At 36.4% G+C, this 17,867-nt stretch overlaps 1 protein-coding gene across 1 annotated transcript in view; it reads right to left on the reverse strand.

The window, feature by feature from the left end:
- Positions 1-17,867, reverse strand: part of itga8 (integrin, alpha 8) — a 71,356-nt gene that overhangs the window by 34,557 nt on the left and 18,932 nt on the right. The window contains exons 12-14 of the mRNA XM_079894034.1: positions 17,324-17,529; positions 10,530-10,721; positions 1,633-1,678 (exon numbers count right to left, since the gene is read on the reverse strand). Coding sequence (XP_079750160.1) covers positions 1,633-1,678; positions 10,530-10,721; positions 17,324-17,529 — 444 coding nt within the window. The remainder of the gene's footprint in view (positions 1-1,632; positions 1,679-10,529; positions 10,722-17,323; positions 17,530-17,867) is intronic.

Below are 17,867 nucleotides of genomic sequence, written 5' to 3' on the forward strand. Positions count from 1 at the left end.
GTAGTGAAAGCTGTAAGGAAGTTTAGGTCAGAATATGTGTATGTTGCTACAAACTAGAAATATATATTATCTATATATCTATATCTATATATCTATATCTATATCTATATCTATATCTATATCTATATCTATATATATATATATATATATATATATATATATATATATATATATATCTATATCTATATATCTATATATATATATATATATATATATATATATATATGCGCGCTCGCGCTGATGGACACAGCCGAAGTGTGCACACAGATGCCGCCTCTCACATGCATGCGATCGCAAATTCAGTTCTCTTTCACAGCTACACACAATATTATGTCAAAATGCACATCGTGTGGAGTATTAAATGTAAACAGAGTCTGTTATGTCCTTAGCGAACAAAAACAAATGGGTTAAAATCGGATGTGCAACTATATCCGTGCATTCATTCTTAAAAGGACAGCAGCCTCATAAACTGTGAGTTTCATTAATGTTCATTAAAAAAAAAAACTTTTTTATCTTTAATATGAATCAATTTATACTTAATTCATACAGTGAAGACTATACAGTGTTTTATTTTTACATTTGCTTATTCAATTTCTGGGGTATTTCTTACTACATGTTAAATAAACCTATGCTACTTTACCTGAAAGTTTATTTAATTTGATTGTTTTTGTCCTATTGTTTGTAATTTGCTTCTTTGTTCTTATTTTTATTATCAAAAATAAAATAAAATTGCCTGCCTTGCTTTATTACAGAAAACTGTGTGTTCTGATTGTAGTCAGCCTAAAGGGCATTTGTTTTATAATATTTGGTTGACTAAATGTGAACCTTGAAATTTATTTAGTTTTTCTTCCCATTTTAATTCAGTAGGATTTTTTTTCTAGACCTATTAAACTGTCTACCGCAGTCAAATAAGAAAAGTAACAAAACAGTACACTACAATCAAATCTAAGCACATTATTAAATAGAAATTTGATATATAAATTATTATATATTTTCACACTTTAAATTAATATCTAAAATATATTTTTAAAATATATAAAAAAGAATGATCTATTTATCAGCTTTGACTCTGAAAATTTCGATTAGTTTATGCTTTCTAATGTCATAATTATTGTTTCTTATTTCTCAATTTAAATCTTATTACATATCTAATTTAAATGGTTGTTATAAAAACGTGTTTTTGAGAATATGGCCTAAAAAGATTCCAAACAATTTTCAGATTTTTTTCCCCCAAAATTACTTCAAATAATTAAGACATCAATTACTGGTTAGGTGAAAATATAATGCATGATATGACAGTGAATATATTTTAAATATATATTTATGATTTTAGTAATATGCTCTTCTCTAAATGTCTTTTGTATTTCTTGCTAACTAAATGTAAATGTAGTCCTGTGACATGTTGATGTTTTTCTGTGGTTGAAACACAATTTTGTGATAGATGATTTTTTTCAGTCAATTTATATTGTAGCATTGGGATCATTTGAATGCTGAGACTTAAAGCTGAGAAACAGAAAACTCAAAACCAAAAACAACCCACTGTGAGTTACAACTTATTATGAAGGTGCATGTCAACATTTGTAATTGACAATGTTGTATTATATGGTGGATTTAAAGTGTAAAATGTCTCACCTGTAGGCCACAACTTTACTCACTCCAAATGCACCGACCAGCAAATCTGTAAAGAGAGTGAAATATACTAAGAGGTGCAGGACAGACACAATATGATATGAAAATATGTATGAAAAATATATATGAAAATGTGAAAAATGTGTGTAGCAAGAGAAAGAGGAAGAAAGAGAACGAGTGGCTGGATCATAAAGCTTCAAAGCACACTGCAGCTGGAAGTGATTTGGGCCTCCAGCAGTCTCTATCAAAGATTGGTCGACCCGTTTCTCATTCTACCAGTCTAGCGTCTTACATCACCTGCCATCCCTGAACAGAGCCAAAGAGAAACCCCAGAGAGCCACGGAGAACGTGTGAGGCTTTAATCTCATTCAACTCAGAGGTGCACCGAGCCACATTTCATTAAAGGAAAGGTAAATACACCATGCTGAATGGTGAATGGTATGGCATTTTAATGATGCAATGGAAGAATCGTAATGTAGTTTAAATGAATCAGGGCCTTAACAAAAATCATGCGACAAGGTTTAATAATACCATCAATTGAATCACCATCAATAATTTGTACATCTAATGTTAAGTGAAACAAGCCAACTAATACCACAAAACTTAATAGAATTCATTAGTAATTGATTGCTAATACCTGCTCATGCAGTTGCTGCTGTTTTCCTGGTAGACGAAACATGTTTAGGAGTAGTTCAATGGATTTTACATAACAACAATGAAAACATGTTTTGTTTCACGCATTTTGATTACAGTAAGGAAAAAAAAGAAAAATAATATTTCTTAATAAATAAAGCACTTGGGAATAAGACAAATATGATGAAATCTGTTTAATACGGAAGCCCTGAACCGCAACGTAAAAATAAAAAAAATCCGTAAACTTTTTTTTTTTCTAGCATTTCGAGATTAAAGTTGTACGACTGAAAATACTGGTTGGGGTCTGAGACAAAGAGCCCTGCTAGCTAATTAACATTCGACCTCCCACATACAGGAAGTGAGGTTCACTTCCTCTCAGAAACAACGAAGAACTCACACAAGAACATGGTTTAATGTGAATGTTTATCATTGGCTGTTATGTTTTTGGTGTCATTTGAAATGTCTAAAAGTGAGTGGTACAGATATCTCATATCCAGATAGATAAAATAAAAGGAAATAAGGTTTATAGAAGTTTAGAGAAAACTGGTCCAGATAATGCCACCCCCCTTTTGTTGAATAAGAAGCCATTTTGAGGGTGGCCTCCCCCATGTCACCTGGTCAAGGGGATAAAGGAAGGTGTGCTCCGGCTCTCTGGGCTCTTTGCGGAACACAAATGGAATAGGTGGTCTGTCTGTCTCTCTCTCTCTCTCTCCCTCTCTCTCTCTCTCCGTCTCTCTTTCCCCTTCTTTCCCTTTCTCTCTCTCTATCTCAGATACAAGCTGGGTAAGTTTCTTTGGTGTAACCAATGTATAATCATGTTCTAGATATTTGAATTGATTGTGGAATTGATCTCTGATATCTGAAATATTAAATTGTTACATGTGATTATTCTAACTGATTTTGACATTGTTCATTTAATGGTTAAAAGGAATAGTCATACATTCGCTCACTTTTAGTGAGGCACAGATATTATTAAAACCTTTCATTTATGGAGCCAGATGAAATTACGAGAGAATACATGATTAATGTATTGCATTTAACCAACCAATACTTTGCATGAGTGAGGACAGAACACCATGATAACCTTCCCCGTGTATTGGCGAACCGGCAATTGGACCAATATGGCGGGCCTTACAAAGTCAAAATATTTTGAGAATATATATATATATATATATATATATATATATATATATATATTTATGATCAGACAAAACAAAACCTGGTCATGGACAACATAACCAAATATTCAGGTCTGTGTGCAAACAAACCACACCTCCAGTACCTGAGATGGAACAGTGGAAATGTTGGCAGAGTGTGTGTGTTAGTGGTCTGTTGCTTCCTCTATGGCCTCTGGTAAAGCTATAACCATCCATTCATCTCTGACATCTCATTAAACTATAATTGAACCAACATAAACCATAGCAAAAGAGCTGCTTCTGACACCCACTCAGACAATATTAGACATTTTGTATTCTTTGATGGTGAAATAGTTTTTGTGATAAGTATAGAATTTCTATTAAGTAAACATTAAACTTTAACCTCTACATAAGGTCGGTTTCATTCAGTCTTTAATCAAACTTGAGCAAGAGACCATTCTCTCTCCTTAGTTTTTGTACAAAGCATTAATAGGAAGGAAGAGAACAAATCGCTCCTGAAGGGATGCATGCAGTCAGGCAAACTCAGAGACTCACATGCAGGAATGTTCCAGAACAGCTCCAGCACCCTAATGAGTGCTCAGAGACTGCGGCTTTGATTCCTGTTTCACTGAGGTCGATCACTGGCTTTGCTTTCCATCAGGTCCTGCCTTCAGGAATGAAACACCCCTGGCAAAGAGCCCGTTGTAAACCAGAGTCAGCAGCTTTTGGTATTGTGACAGAAAACACACCTCGAACACAATGGACAGAAACACGCATGCTAACACCGACTGACAGACACACACACATCCTGAAGGCATGAGCTCTCATCTTGTAAAGGCAGAGAAGATGACAGAATAATTCAATTTATTACATTCTCACATCTGGAAAGTTCATTTGAGTGCTTAACTTCCACAGAATGGTAGTGAGGTGTAAATGTGTGTGTGCAATGCAATAGTCAACCTCAAAATATTCAGGTCGAACCCTCCGGCCACCACAACACAAGGGTCTTAACCGCAGGAATAGGTTAATAGGAGGTGGAATGATGGAGGGAGGAGATGGAAGAAGCTCAAACACTTGAACTTTAATAAGGTTAGAGTCTGTTATAGTCATCTTCATCCTCTAGCCAATGAAATGCCAGAGCACAGCCAACTAATGCAATCTTCTCTTTTACCTCCAGTTCAGAATTTCTCTCTCATTTCACCTGACATACAATCACGCATCCATCCAAAAAAGAAAACCAGAACCGAACTCCTCCCTGTAGACTTTGGATAGAAATGTTCTTGATCAGATTGGTAGTACTTGCATATTTATAGGGTGCCCACCCAAGTTCCTAAAACATTTCTAATGGGTCCTGAATGTAACATTAGTTTCACATAGTAACAACATATCATGTTTTTGGAAGCAGTATAATGTAGAAATATAGTGGAAAGGGGAATTCTTAATCACAAATCTTTCCACTATTTTTCCTTTTTTATTCACGGAACGACAAATTCTGTTCCTCTATGTTGCCATTTGGTATTTTAAAGTGTTTTTCTCTCAAATTAATGAAGTAATTGTTAAATGTGCAATGTGAGTATGTCTGTTTTGTGTTCTATCTGAGAACGATGCCTGAAGCGGTGGACAGGAAATGTGGAGTATGTAATCTCCACTGCTGTTTAAGCAGGTCATGATGAATGACCCTTGACCTTTGACTTTAACCCTGCATTTAACCAAAGTTCACTCTAACCCTCACATAAACCCCAAACCACACACACACAAATGAAAAGGCATATAAACAGGAAAGGTATCTGTGTGTGATTATTTAATTCATGTAGAGAGTTAATGGAAAACAGTATTTTAGTTCTAATATCTGTAGACATACTCAAACACTGTCAACTAAGTTTCCAACCAACCAGGCAATTAGTTTGTACACAACACACTGAAAGTGAAACTGCGGTACAATGTGACAAATCACAGCCAATCTGAAGATTTATTTATTATTATTATTTTAAAAGTGTATTTAACAGGGACAATGGACAGTGATGACTGCCCCAGAATTAACTACAGAGCTAAATTACATCAGCTGTCCCAGGGCAGGAAGAAAAGTAAAATCCTATAACTGAAGAATTAAAAAAATTCAATGAGCACATATTTGGCCCTTCCTTAGCCTTATCTTTATTTGTAACTTGAACTGCATAAGTGTGACAGAGGACATAAGAGGACACTGTCTAATGATAATTGGTAATGTTTTCCAAATATGAACAGCTCTTATAGACAAAGCGGAGTGACCAAAGTCTTGAAGAAGCTCTTGTCTGTCTTTATGTAAACTATGTAAAGGTTTAAGAGTAGATTTTGCGACTATGATGATTCACAGTATTAAAAATTATAAAATATCATTGATTGCAGATAAACTTTAGCAGCATCTGTAGAAAGTTGATTCTGTATAAATAAAAAAAACTTCTTATGTTATAAATCAATATACAGACCAAATTTTTTACATTCTTCTCAAATGTCAGGTCTGAGTCTAAAATAATTTGTAATTTCTCACAATTAACAAAAATGTCTTATTTTTAATAGTAAAAAAAACATGGACGCTGTTTTCTGAACATATAGCATTTAACATCACTGAGTAAGTCAGCCATATATTTTTGTCATAGCAGAAGATAATTTAAGTGCCACTTTGGTTTTGACATGTACATAACAGTGTCAGCACAGTGTCATCTGCATACATTTGAATATTTACAACAGGACAGATCGTTCGAATACAAGCTAAAACGTAGGGGCCCAAGGGTAGAGCCCTGAGGAACCCCAGTTGAAAAGTCTCTTAAGGAAGTCTCAAAGGTCAACCCGAGTGCTTAAATTGATGCTGATATTTGATGCTTGAAGGTATGGTTCTTCTAAATTAAAATTCTGTCATCATTTATTCACCCTCATGTTGTTTTAAAGCTGTATGACTTTCTTCTGCAGAACACAAAAGAAGATATTCTAAAGAATATTGGTAACCAAAAAGGTTTGGTTAATATTGACTTCCATTTGTATGTAAAAAACACACAAAGACATTTCTCAAAATATGCTCCACAGAAGAAAAAAAGTCATACAAGTTTGGAACGACATGAGGTTGAGTAAATAATGACAGAATTCATGTTGGGTGAACTATCCCTTATATCCCTTATGGGTGAGATACCCAATATAATGCCAGATGAAAAGAAATCAGACAATTTACTAAATTTCTGTAACTGGTTTCAGACACAAAGTAACAAAGCTACTTCCTCATTCAACCAAGACCATTTATCAAAACTAAGCTGTAAAATCATCTTTCAGAACATGTTAGAACTATCAACACATTAATATAAGAGTGCTTAAATGTACTTATCTACCCATGTTATGGAGCACTATGGCAGTTTACATACAGTTTGCTTAGATCATGAGAGAGATTATTTACATATCAAAATCTACAGGTGTAAAATGGTCATGTAAAACTAAATTATGCAAGAAACCATAGTTTCTTTAAGAAACCATAACTAAATAAAATGTTCAACATGCCCCATTTACATTTATTCATCTAGCAGATGCCTTTATCCAAAACAACTTACGAAAGTGGAATACAACAAAGCAATTTTAATCTGAATGAACTGATGAAAGTGATAAAGATCTGAAGAAATGTACATGCACACACATCATAGAGGCCGATTAGAACATTCACACAGATCAAAGATTGCGGAGATCACATCTCTAAAAAGCTGTGATTTATTCATTCTGAGAGGAAGAGACAGGAAAACCTGTTTTCCGTCTTTCGTTTTGCTTTCTGGGTCTGTTCAACATCACTGTGTGTGTGTGTGTGTGTGTGTGTGTACACCTGTGTGTGATTGTTCTAACATCCATCTATGGTTTTCATGTATGGAAAAGATCTGCATTTATTAGAGCATATTTAAGATGACAATCCTGTCACCATGAAAGAGCAAACTCTCACACACACTCATGCGACACAAATGTGCATATAAGCTGGTTAACCATATGACTTCCTGTCTCTATAAAGAAAGCATGTGACAGCATCTGCTTTGATGATTTTGTACAATGCCATTAAAAAATGAAAGGAGAGATTAAAGGACAGAAAGAATGAATACGGCGCTCTGTTTTTGTTGAAATGGGCTTGAGGCGTTACAGCAGAGTTTGGATTTAGAAACACGCTGGGTGTTTCTGTAGTTCTGTTTCTGAAAATGAATCAGTTAATTCATGTTTCTTTTAGTCAAAACAAGATTATGGCGCAGCTGTGATGGATTGTGGGAACATGCAGATCTGTATTCTTCTAAAAGCTCTGAATATTCACTCAGACAGTTCATTTCAATATAAACTAATCCACAAACACTATGTGAAGACTAGTTGGGATAATTTCAAATTCAAAATAAACATTTTAATGAAACATTTATGTAGCTGCTTTAACCCTCTGGGGTCTGAGGTGTTTTTGGGGTCCTTGAGATGTTCTGACATGCGCTGACATTTTTGCTTTTTTCAGTTGCTTATAAACATATTAATGACAAAGGTGTAAATTCACTCTATTTAGCACAAACAGGGCTACCATAATATGTGAGCACCATGCATGTACATGTTTGTATTTTTGAGAGAATAATGTTTATGCATGGTTATTGAAAAAACTAAAAACTAAAGTTTCTGAAATAAGGCCACAAAACACATAGTAAATATGTGTCAATAAGACTTTTGACTAATGGATGTCGTTGCCATGTGTTTTTTCTTCAAAAGTATGTGAAAATGATCCTGCCTAATCATTCACATAACACAATACATTGATTTAAATTTTACAAAACACTTTCTGTCTGGAAAGTCAATATGCGGAGTGGGCGTCAACGATCATGCATATTTAGTGGTTCGCACCTGGAGACAATGGGGCCGCATACTTAATGAGGCATTCATTCAGGTGTGTCACAAGAAAGAATGCAAGAGCAACAGTTGGAAGCATCTAGTATTGGCCTATAATATGAAAAGGAAAACATGTCTAGTAATTGTGCAGTTCATTCTCATACTGTATTTTCAGTTTTGGAATATTTATCCTCTCCCCAAATTTGTCACTAATAAAACACAATAAAATATTATTTTAAAGAAAAGGCTTATATTTACCTTTTATTAGTTTGTTTACATCTACCTTGTATTTTTTTTTTTATTAAAAAGGTTACAATTACAACAACAATTCAAGTGTAATATTTATTTGTAAAAACTAAAGTATACATTTATCATACATATTTCAAAGTTAAGGATTCATTACTTGAATATAGCCTAGGCTACATTGGAATAAACACTATAACATATTATTTGATTACTTTATTTTTGACAAAACATACTATATTTAACATATGAGCAAAAATTGTCAAACAAAAGCTTATTTGAGGTGGCAGATATTTTACAGTGAAAATGTATAATCTATCCAAAACTAATCAACGAAATGTTGTCTTTCATATGTCTGTAACATAGTAACTTTCGTTTTTATAATAAGAAATATAAATGTTAATTTGCAGTTTAATACGTTGCTTATGCAAATGCATTTTATTTCAACATATTTCACTCGATTTTTACTCAGTAGCCTATAGCAATACAGTTTGCTAAAAGCGAAACATTCACAGACAGAAACGATTCAAATTTAAACCGTCTTTTACCAGTTGTGGTAAACAGCGGCATCTCTGCCGTTCATTCATGCACAGAAACGCGACGCACTTGAGAATGAAAAAAAAAAAAACTTACTACATTATTCCATAGCCTCGGATCTGTTGCTCCTCGTACTTCTAAGGTAAATTTTCCATTATAGTATTATTCCTCACAGCGCTGCGAGACTGTGTAAACAAGTACAATGATCTGATGTGTTTTCTCGAGCTGATATGGGGGCGTTCACAGTTTGCGTGGATTGCCTCATTCATTTGCGTTTGAATAGCGCGCGCTCTCCGTGGGCGGGGTCACATTACATTTGAATCAGCTGTAATTAGCTCGACTGGAGTCGCTCTCTTTTAATACAGATTTCACAAGATGAGAATATCTGTTTTTTATATAAATGACTTCATTTTAAAGAAGAGAATCCAAGCTTCATGCCTGTGTGTCTGTATGCCTGTTTGACTGAGTATTCGCTGAGTTATTGTTCATTTTCGGACGTGTTTCAGAATGGACTACACTGACAGAGAGGAGGCAGAACTCGCATCATGTTTATTTTTCTTTATTTGGCGAAAAGCACAACACTTTGTTTTTATTGTGAGTGTACACAAAAATAATACACACTTAACAGGATAGATTGATGTATAACACAAGCATATAAGATAAAAATTAATATATTTATTTTATTTTTGCACTCATATGGAAAAAAACGAGCCTATCGCGCCGGCGCGATAGCCGACCTCAGGGGGTTAAACTTCCTGATCATTTCTTCTCACAGATACTCAGAAACACCTGGGTCAGAGGAACAAGAGTTGAACCCTTAAAAATGAATCTGGAGCCCAGTCAACATGTCTCACACACACACACACACACACACACACACACACACACACACACACACACACACACACACACACACACACACACACACACACACACTATAAATAGCTTGTTCAGTCAACTGCAAATGTTTATCTATATAGTCTTGAAACAATCGGCTCTAAAATGTTCAATAAGATTTGACCTTTTCAGGTAAACCCCAAATCACTGTGTTCAATGAAAACAAGCAGAAACATAATTCATTAATATATGCGTGATTTGATGAGGTTCAGACGGCAGAGAGTGTCAGAAATCACATAGATCTCATCATGTGGAAGATTGTTCTCAATAAAAACATTATAAATAAATCATGATAAACAGAGCAATGAGAATAATATGCAGAAACAGTATACCACAATAAAAGAAGGCAAAGAAAAACAAAAAAAAAGAACAAGAATGAGTGGAAATACTTGCACACATTTGTAAAAAATGACCAATGGATTGACCAACAAAGTGACTCAACCTGGATGTCTCAGTCCAGTCTTTTTCTTCTTCATCCAGTCTTTCATTCCTCCTACATCAAATCTCCCTGGCTTACATCAGTTCCCAAGCATGATTGTCTTAACAGAAACTTGCGTAAACAGAGAGAGAGGAAGAGACCGACGTTTTTTCTTTACTCACCAGGGTACTGGTTGTTATCGAGGTCAGACGCTCCACGCAGGGTGAATCCAAAGCCTGCTGGGATTGCGGATGAGGCCCAGTCACCCCTCAGCACTTGAGATGCCTGTAACATCAGTCCAGATTTCTGCCCATTATAGATGAAGACCCTGCCACCACGGTCCTCACCTGCGAACGGAGCCCCTATTGCCACATCTAGAGTAAGAAAGAAATGGAGAAACCATATTTCATCAATAACAGCATTTACACTACACAGACAAGATGTACATCCTATTTGTTTCCACCATCAGCCTACCCATGAAAGCCTGTTTCTGCCTCAGAGTTAGTTAAATAAATAAGAAAGATTGTGAGATAAAGTAAAAAATTTGAAAAAAGTCCCGATTATGAGGAGTAAAGTTGCCGCTGTGACCCTGTGAGATACAATCAATTGTGGGATTTAGTCTCAACTGTGTGATGAAGTGGAAATTATGAGGAATAAATTCTAAATAGTGAGATATAAAGTCTCTAGCCTGACTACGTCAGACTTCCTACTTCCGCTAATTTCATTTCGCTCCTGTAGTCAGTCTGAGATAGCAGCGTATCTTTCAGTTTTCCACCGGCCTGAAAACAGCCGGGCCAATCAACGAACAGAGGGCGGGCTGAGAGCCGTGACGTAGACGCTGATTGTACCGTGGTGGATGCGTACTTGCGTAGATTTACTTCACATAATCTGCAAAAGTCGTTCACAGCCATGTTCACTCCGGTATTTCGCTCGATGGTTTAGTTTTTGCATCATACGTGTTTACAGTGGAAGTTAGATGCGGCTGAGCATGCGCATAACACACGCCATAACCAAACGTTATGTGATTGGCTTACGGGTAACCAATGATTTTAAACTTCAGACAAGCGCCCCCCCGCGAGAGAGAAAACACTTCTCTATTATGCTATTCCAGACTCTCTCTACGAAGCAAAGTGAAGTAGCAGAGTCTGGTATTACCAGGCTATAAAGTCTCAACTTCATATTGAAACTTCATATCTCACACTCGCAAGTATTTCTCTGCGTAAGACTTTATATCTCACATTGCAGCATTATATCTCACAATTGCAAATTTATATCTCATATTATGTTGCAATGTGAGACAAAGTCTCAATTCTTAGATTTAAAGACGCGGCTGGGAGATGTAAAGTTGCAACTGTGAGATATAGTTGCAATATTAAGATGTAAAGTTGCAATGTGAGAAGTAAAGTTGCAATGCGAGATATAAATAGGATATAAAGTCTCAATTCTGAAATATAAAGTTGCAAAGTGAGATATTAAGTTTCAATATCAGATGTAAAGTTGCAATTTGAGATATAAAGTTGCATAGTCGAATAGTGAGAAATAACTCTCATTTGTGAGATACAGAAAAGAATGAAGTGGCTACTGTGAGATATTTAGATTTGGATACATGAAGTCACAAAGTTGTATTTAGTTTTTACTCTTATGTAAAAACAGGCTTCATACCTACCAGAAAACTGAGTGCTATACATTTGTCTTTGCTCCATTTAGTCATTTATCATTTATTATTGATTATTTCAGTGTTGGCTATGGTGGAGAGGAACAGAGAGAAGCTTTTATGCAAAAGAAAAGAGGATGTTGCTGAAAAGAATACTGATGATTTACACAAAGCTCCACAGGGAGCGACCGCTCTTTTCTCCTCGGCACTGAGGGACTATTACAGAACAATAACAGACTCATGCACAAGCACAAGTCCAAGTCCACTACTGCATGGCCAATAAATCTCCAGGGTAGAGTTATCTATTCAAGTGTTCCTCCTGCCAGCAGCACTGCTCAAGTCATAAACCTACAACGGCAACGGCACACACACAAGAGGAAAACTGAAGAAACAGAAAACTGCTGACCCAGACAGAGATGCCCACTGAGGGGCAGAAAGACTGGGATGTTGAGGAAATAAGGTCTATAGAGATCTATGTGAGGGATTTTCACATTACTTTGCTTTAAGGCCACTTTTAGAAAATGACCAGGGGCCAGTGAATGATCTGGTAATAGTAATGATACATGGGTTTCATTTAATTTTATACCAGTCTTTTATATTTATCAAAATAGTCATAAGTGCTGGAAACCCTTTTCACTCAGTATAGTCCATATGAATTTAATTATGACATCTTATTTACACATTAACACATTCATAAAATTCATAAATGCTTCCAGTATGCTAGCTCCAGATCTTCCCATTACAGTCTGAGTATGCATCAATAATGATGACAGTATTTGAATATCCTAACGCTCTGGATCAAAATAATTTATTAATTTATAACTTATTTTATATATATATATATATATATATATATATATATATATATATATATATATATATATATATATATATATATATATATATATATACACACTCACCTAAAGGATTATTAGGAACACCTGTTCAATTTCTCATTAATGCAATTATCTAATCAACCAATCACATGGCAGTTGCTTCAATGCATTTAGGGGTGTGGTCCTGGTCAAGACAATCTCATGAACTCCAAACTGAATGTCAGAATGGGAAAGAAAGGTGATTTAAGCAATTTTGAGCGTGGCATGGTTGTTGGTGCCAGACGGGCCGGTCTGAGTATTTCACAATCTGCTCAGTTACTGGGATTTTCACGCACAACCATTTCTAGGGTTTACAAAGAATGGTGTGAAAAGGGAAAAACATCCAGTATGCGGCAGTCCTGTGGGCGAAAATGCCTTGTTGATGCTAGAGGTCAGAGGAGAATGGGCCGACTAATTCAAGCTGATAGAAGAGCAACTTTGACTGAAATAACCACTCGTTACAACCGAGGTATGCAGCAAAGCATTTGTGAAGCCACAACACGCACAACCTTGAGGCGGATGGGCTACAACAGCAGAAGACCCCACCGGGTACCACTCATCTCCACTACAAATAGGAAAAAGAGGCTACAATTTGCACGAGGTCACCAAAATTGGACAGTTGAAGACTGGAAAAATGTTGCCTGGTCTGATGAGTCTCGATTTCTGTTGAGACATTCAGATGGTAGAGTCAGAATTTGGCGTAAACAGAATGAGAACATGGATCCATCATGCCTTGTTACCACTGTGCAGGCTGGTGGTGGTGGTGTAATGGTGTGGGGGATGTTTTCTTGGCACACTTTAGGCCCCTTAGTGCCAATTGGGCATCGTTTAAATGCCACGGCCTACCTGAGCATTGTTTCTGACCATGTCCATCCCTTTATGACCACCATGTACCCATCCTCTGATGGCTACTTCCAGCAGGATAATGCACCATGTCACAAAGCTCGAATCATTTCAAACTGGTTTCTTGAACATGACAATGAGTTCACTGTACTAAAATGGCCCCCACAGTCACCAGATCTCAACCCAATAGAGCATCTTTGGGATGTGGTGGAACAGGAGCTTCGTGCCCTGGATGTGCATCCCACAAATCTCCATCAACTGCAAGATGCTATCCTATCAATATGGGCCAACATTTCTAAAGAATGCTTTCAGCACCTTGTTGAATCAATGCCACGTAGAATTAAGGCAGTTCTGAAGGCAAAAGGGGGTCAAACACAGTATTAGTATGGTGTTCCTAATAATCCTTTAGGTGAGTGTATATATATATATATATATATATATATATATATATATATATATATATATATATATATATATATATAAAATTGTGAATTAATCAGATAACGAAATGTAATTTAACTAAGTTGCGTGCAAGAAATCAACAAGAAGTGACATAACACTGTTTACACTGCAAGCAAGTGGCATGATGTAGAACAGCCTTATAATAAGCACCTGCAAAATACACAATCTTTCTGATTATAAAGGAAGCAATTTTGTACTGTTGTGTCACTTGGTTGCAGTGTAGACATGGAAACTGCAACTGAACTGTCAAAAAAAATAACAATGTCGTTAAAGATAGTCATCGACTGATAACCTAATGGGGAGCTGCATTTGGCCGTTAGGCCGGACCTTGAGCATCCCCGATCTATTTCCTCACTCTATTATAAAAATAGCTGACAAACTCCAAAGAATGGCCAAAAACAAAGGGACAAAAGGATACAGATTCGGGAAAGAGAGAAAACCCATGACTAATGACAGATCTGAGAGGAATGTGTGCTCATGGAAATCTTCTAAGCTAAGCAAACCATTCTGAGGTAGAAGGGAATGAAATGTTTAATTACACTTAGAAAAATAAAATCATCACCACAAGAAAGCACTCATTTCCGTCCACCGGACCACCGTGTGTGTGTGTCTGAGTGGGAAGTGTGTGTGTGTGTGTGTGCGTACGCGTGCGTGCACGTGTGTCAGTGTATGTAATAATGCTCTGTTTCACTGTTTCTCTTGGACGAGTTCCTTTCTATAAATATCCATCGTTGTGTTTTTGGTGATTCTTGATCATTTCCTTTTCCTGTTTTCTGGCAATGGGCACAGTAGCTGGCACAATGCCCAAAGACCCCCAACAATAACAGCCTGATGGTCGATGAAAAAGAACAGCATAATATATGAGAGAGAATTCATTATGACACTTTACAAGATACTTAATTGTGTGGCTTGGCCTTATTCGACTGCATACACACACTACATGCCACAACGGAGAGAAACAGACGTTTATAGACACACAGTAAGAAACCACTGAGTCCAAAAATAACAGACATATAAAATCATGCTCGCGGGCCTAATCTCAGTTTCTGGCCCTAATGGAATTATAATTATAAAACATATATGCATTTTGTTAAATAAGTGGATTTTTTATTATATATAGAAGCTGCTTTTTCCTGTCATGTAATGTTTCAATTCATGATATTTATTATTCTTAATCTCTTAATCTTCAGCAGATAAGTGAAGTGTGCGAGAATCATAATCTCTGGATCAAACCCTGAGTTGACTAGGAAAGTTTATAGCAAGCGCTGTGCACCTCCTAAACCTGATCTAAAACGAGTTGGATTTGTTTCGTCAACTCTAAACCTACTAGAAACCTACTCTGAGTTTGTTCAACTAGCTTTGTGTAACAGGTCACAGGACACTAGAGACCATATACACACACATAAGAGATGCCTCTCACTGGATACTCTTCATGTATCTCACTTTTCTCTGTATGTCAGTATTCGACTGCTGCACTAATGTTTCGCATTGAAGCAGGTAACAGCAAATCCATCTGGAGGCACCAGAGCAACAAAACTGAACAAACAAAGCTCAGAGCAAAGCAGATAGAGAGACTAAATGACAGAATAATTCATACAGCAGAAGTACAAAAACAAACAGAGACATTGTGACAAGTGACTTCATCACTCCAGTGCAGCCATATGGCTGATGTAACAGAGATGCAGTGTGTGATATCAGATTCTTTATGACCAGATCAGATATTGATTAAGTCATTATTCTCCAAAACTCCCAGACATCATCATCTCATTATGTGATACTTTTACATAGCCAGAAAATGTGAATCAAGACGCATTAATAATCCACAAAGTGAATCCCTGGATGAATTAAAGTGTTTTGTTTCCATTAGCTCTTCTTTGAAACTCACAGACAAATTCTATACAGTATTTGAGTCTCTAAGCACATTGGCATTTCATACAAGTTGTAAAGTCTTATATTACAAGGTTTTTTTTTTTTTTTTTAAATCAGTGACTGTGGATTGAGGATCAGGTGGCTTTCATCTCATGCATAGTTATCATATCCTCATCTTACTTTCATCCACATCAAGTGTCATTTTAAAATTACAGCGACATATCAGGTCATGTTACAGTAACATATGGAGCTGATTCATTGATTGCATGTAAAAACACTCACACTCTCTCACACACACACACACACACACACACACACACACACACACACACACACACACACACACACACACACACACACACACACACACACCATTATAAGAGAAAACCTCTCTGTTCCCAGCCAAACTCAATCTGTCTGCACTGATGGAGATGATCTGTGGGTGATTAGTCTCCACCCCTGGACACCTGGTTCACTTCAGATGCAGGAAACTCTTGAACAATTCATAAAAAATAGAGAAATGCTACCATGACAACAGGATTTGCGTTGATCAGGACAGAAATTGAGAGGCAGGGCTCAACTAGAAGGATTTTTTTTCTGCTTGCCAGGTCAGGCCAGCTGTTTAAAATTCAGGGGACCTATTACCAGTTCACTTGATTACATGAAACATAAGAATTCAAATTTATTGATTGATAGATTAAACCTTTTATTTTGCAAACATTATTTTGATAAATTCTGTTGACTTAACTCAATATTGATCAACTTAATATTGTGTGTAATTTAAACTTAAAAAAATAGTAATGAAATTGTCTGAGTAACTTTGGAAATTATACAAATGATGTGTTATTTTAAGTGTTTTAATAAAGGAAAAGACCTGTTAGAGTTTAATGCTGTTATGTTTAACATTTAAAGTGTTTCTGTGTCATGGGTGGCGACATGAAGGTATAGTATGTTATTGACTCACATAATTTTTTTGTTGAATGTTAAGGTTGTTTTTCAATAATATTGGTTGACCAGCAACGGGAATATGAACCACGTGGTTCACACCCAACTCTTCACAGGAAAATGCAGACAAGGGCAACAAATCACTAATTTTACACTTCCCGAATGGGTTAAAACTGAACATTTTAAGTGTGTGATGGAGTGACAGGATATCCTACACAAAACAAGGCAAATAGGAAATGGGAGTATATGTAACTTCTGTCTCACTGGCCTTGAAACTCTTGAAACATGCAATACAACACAATACAAGTGCATTACCACGAACACTTACCAGAGTATCCATCCTGGTTGATATCTCCAAGAGGGGCGATGGCACTTCCGTACCGGCCGAACAGGTGCGTTCCAGTGAGTGTGATGGGAGGGGAGAAGAGAAGCACGTCCTCTTGCAGGTACAAGTACACACGGCCCACCTCACGCGGTTTACTCTCAAACTCACGGTCCATGTAGAGTGGGGCTCCAACTAGCACGTCATCTAGCCTGTGTGTGCACAAATAAATGCACAAATTTGATACAAACACCTCTTTACATTTTTAGAGGCCCATAAATAATATTCTGAGAATAACCAGACCTAAAACCAACAAAAATGGTGGAGAACATAGAACATTTCACATTTGTACTTCTAAGACTTCTCAGATCTGAGATAGAACCAAGTTGTGTTATTTAATATCTAAAAATAAATCCCTGTGATTTATACGTTCCAGCATTTGGTAGCCAAAATAACAAAAACGATACACTGACTTCAACACTAAAGACTGATTGGCCCAGTTTCCATCAAATGAGCCATTTCAACAGCTATACAGTAAGTGTAATGAGCT

This window comes from Squalius cephalus, assembly GCF_949319135.1.
Source record: "Squalius cephalus genome assembly, chromosome: 15".
NCBI lineage: Eukaryota > Metazoa > Chordata > Actinopteri > Cypriniformes > Leuciscidae > Squalius > Squalius cephalus.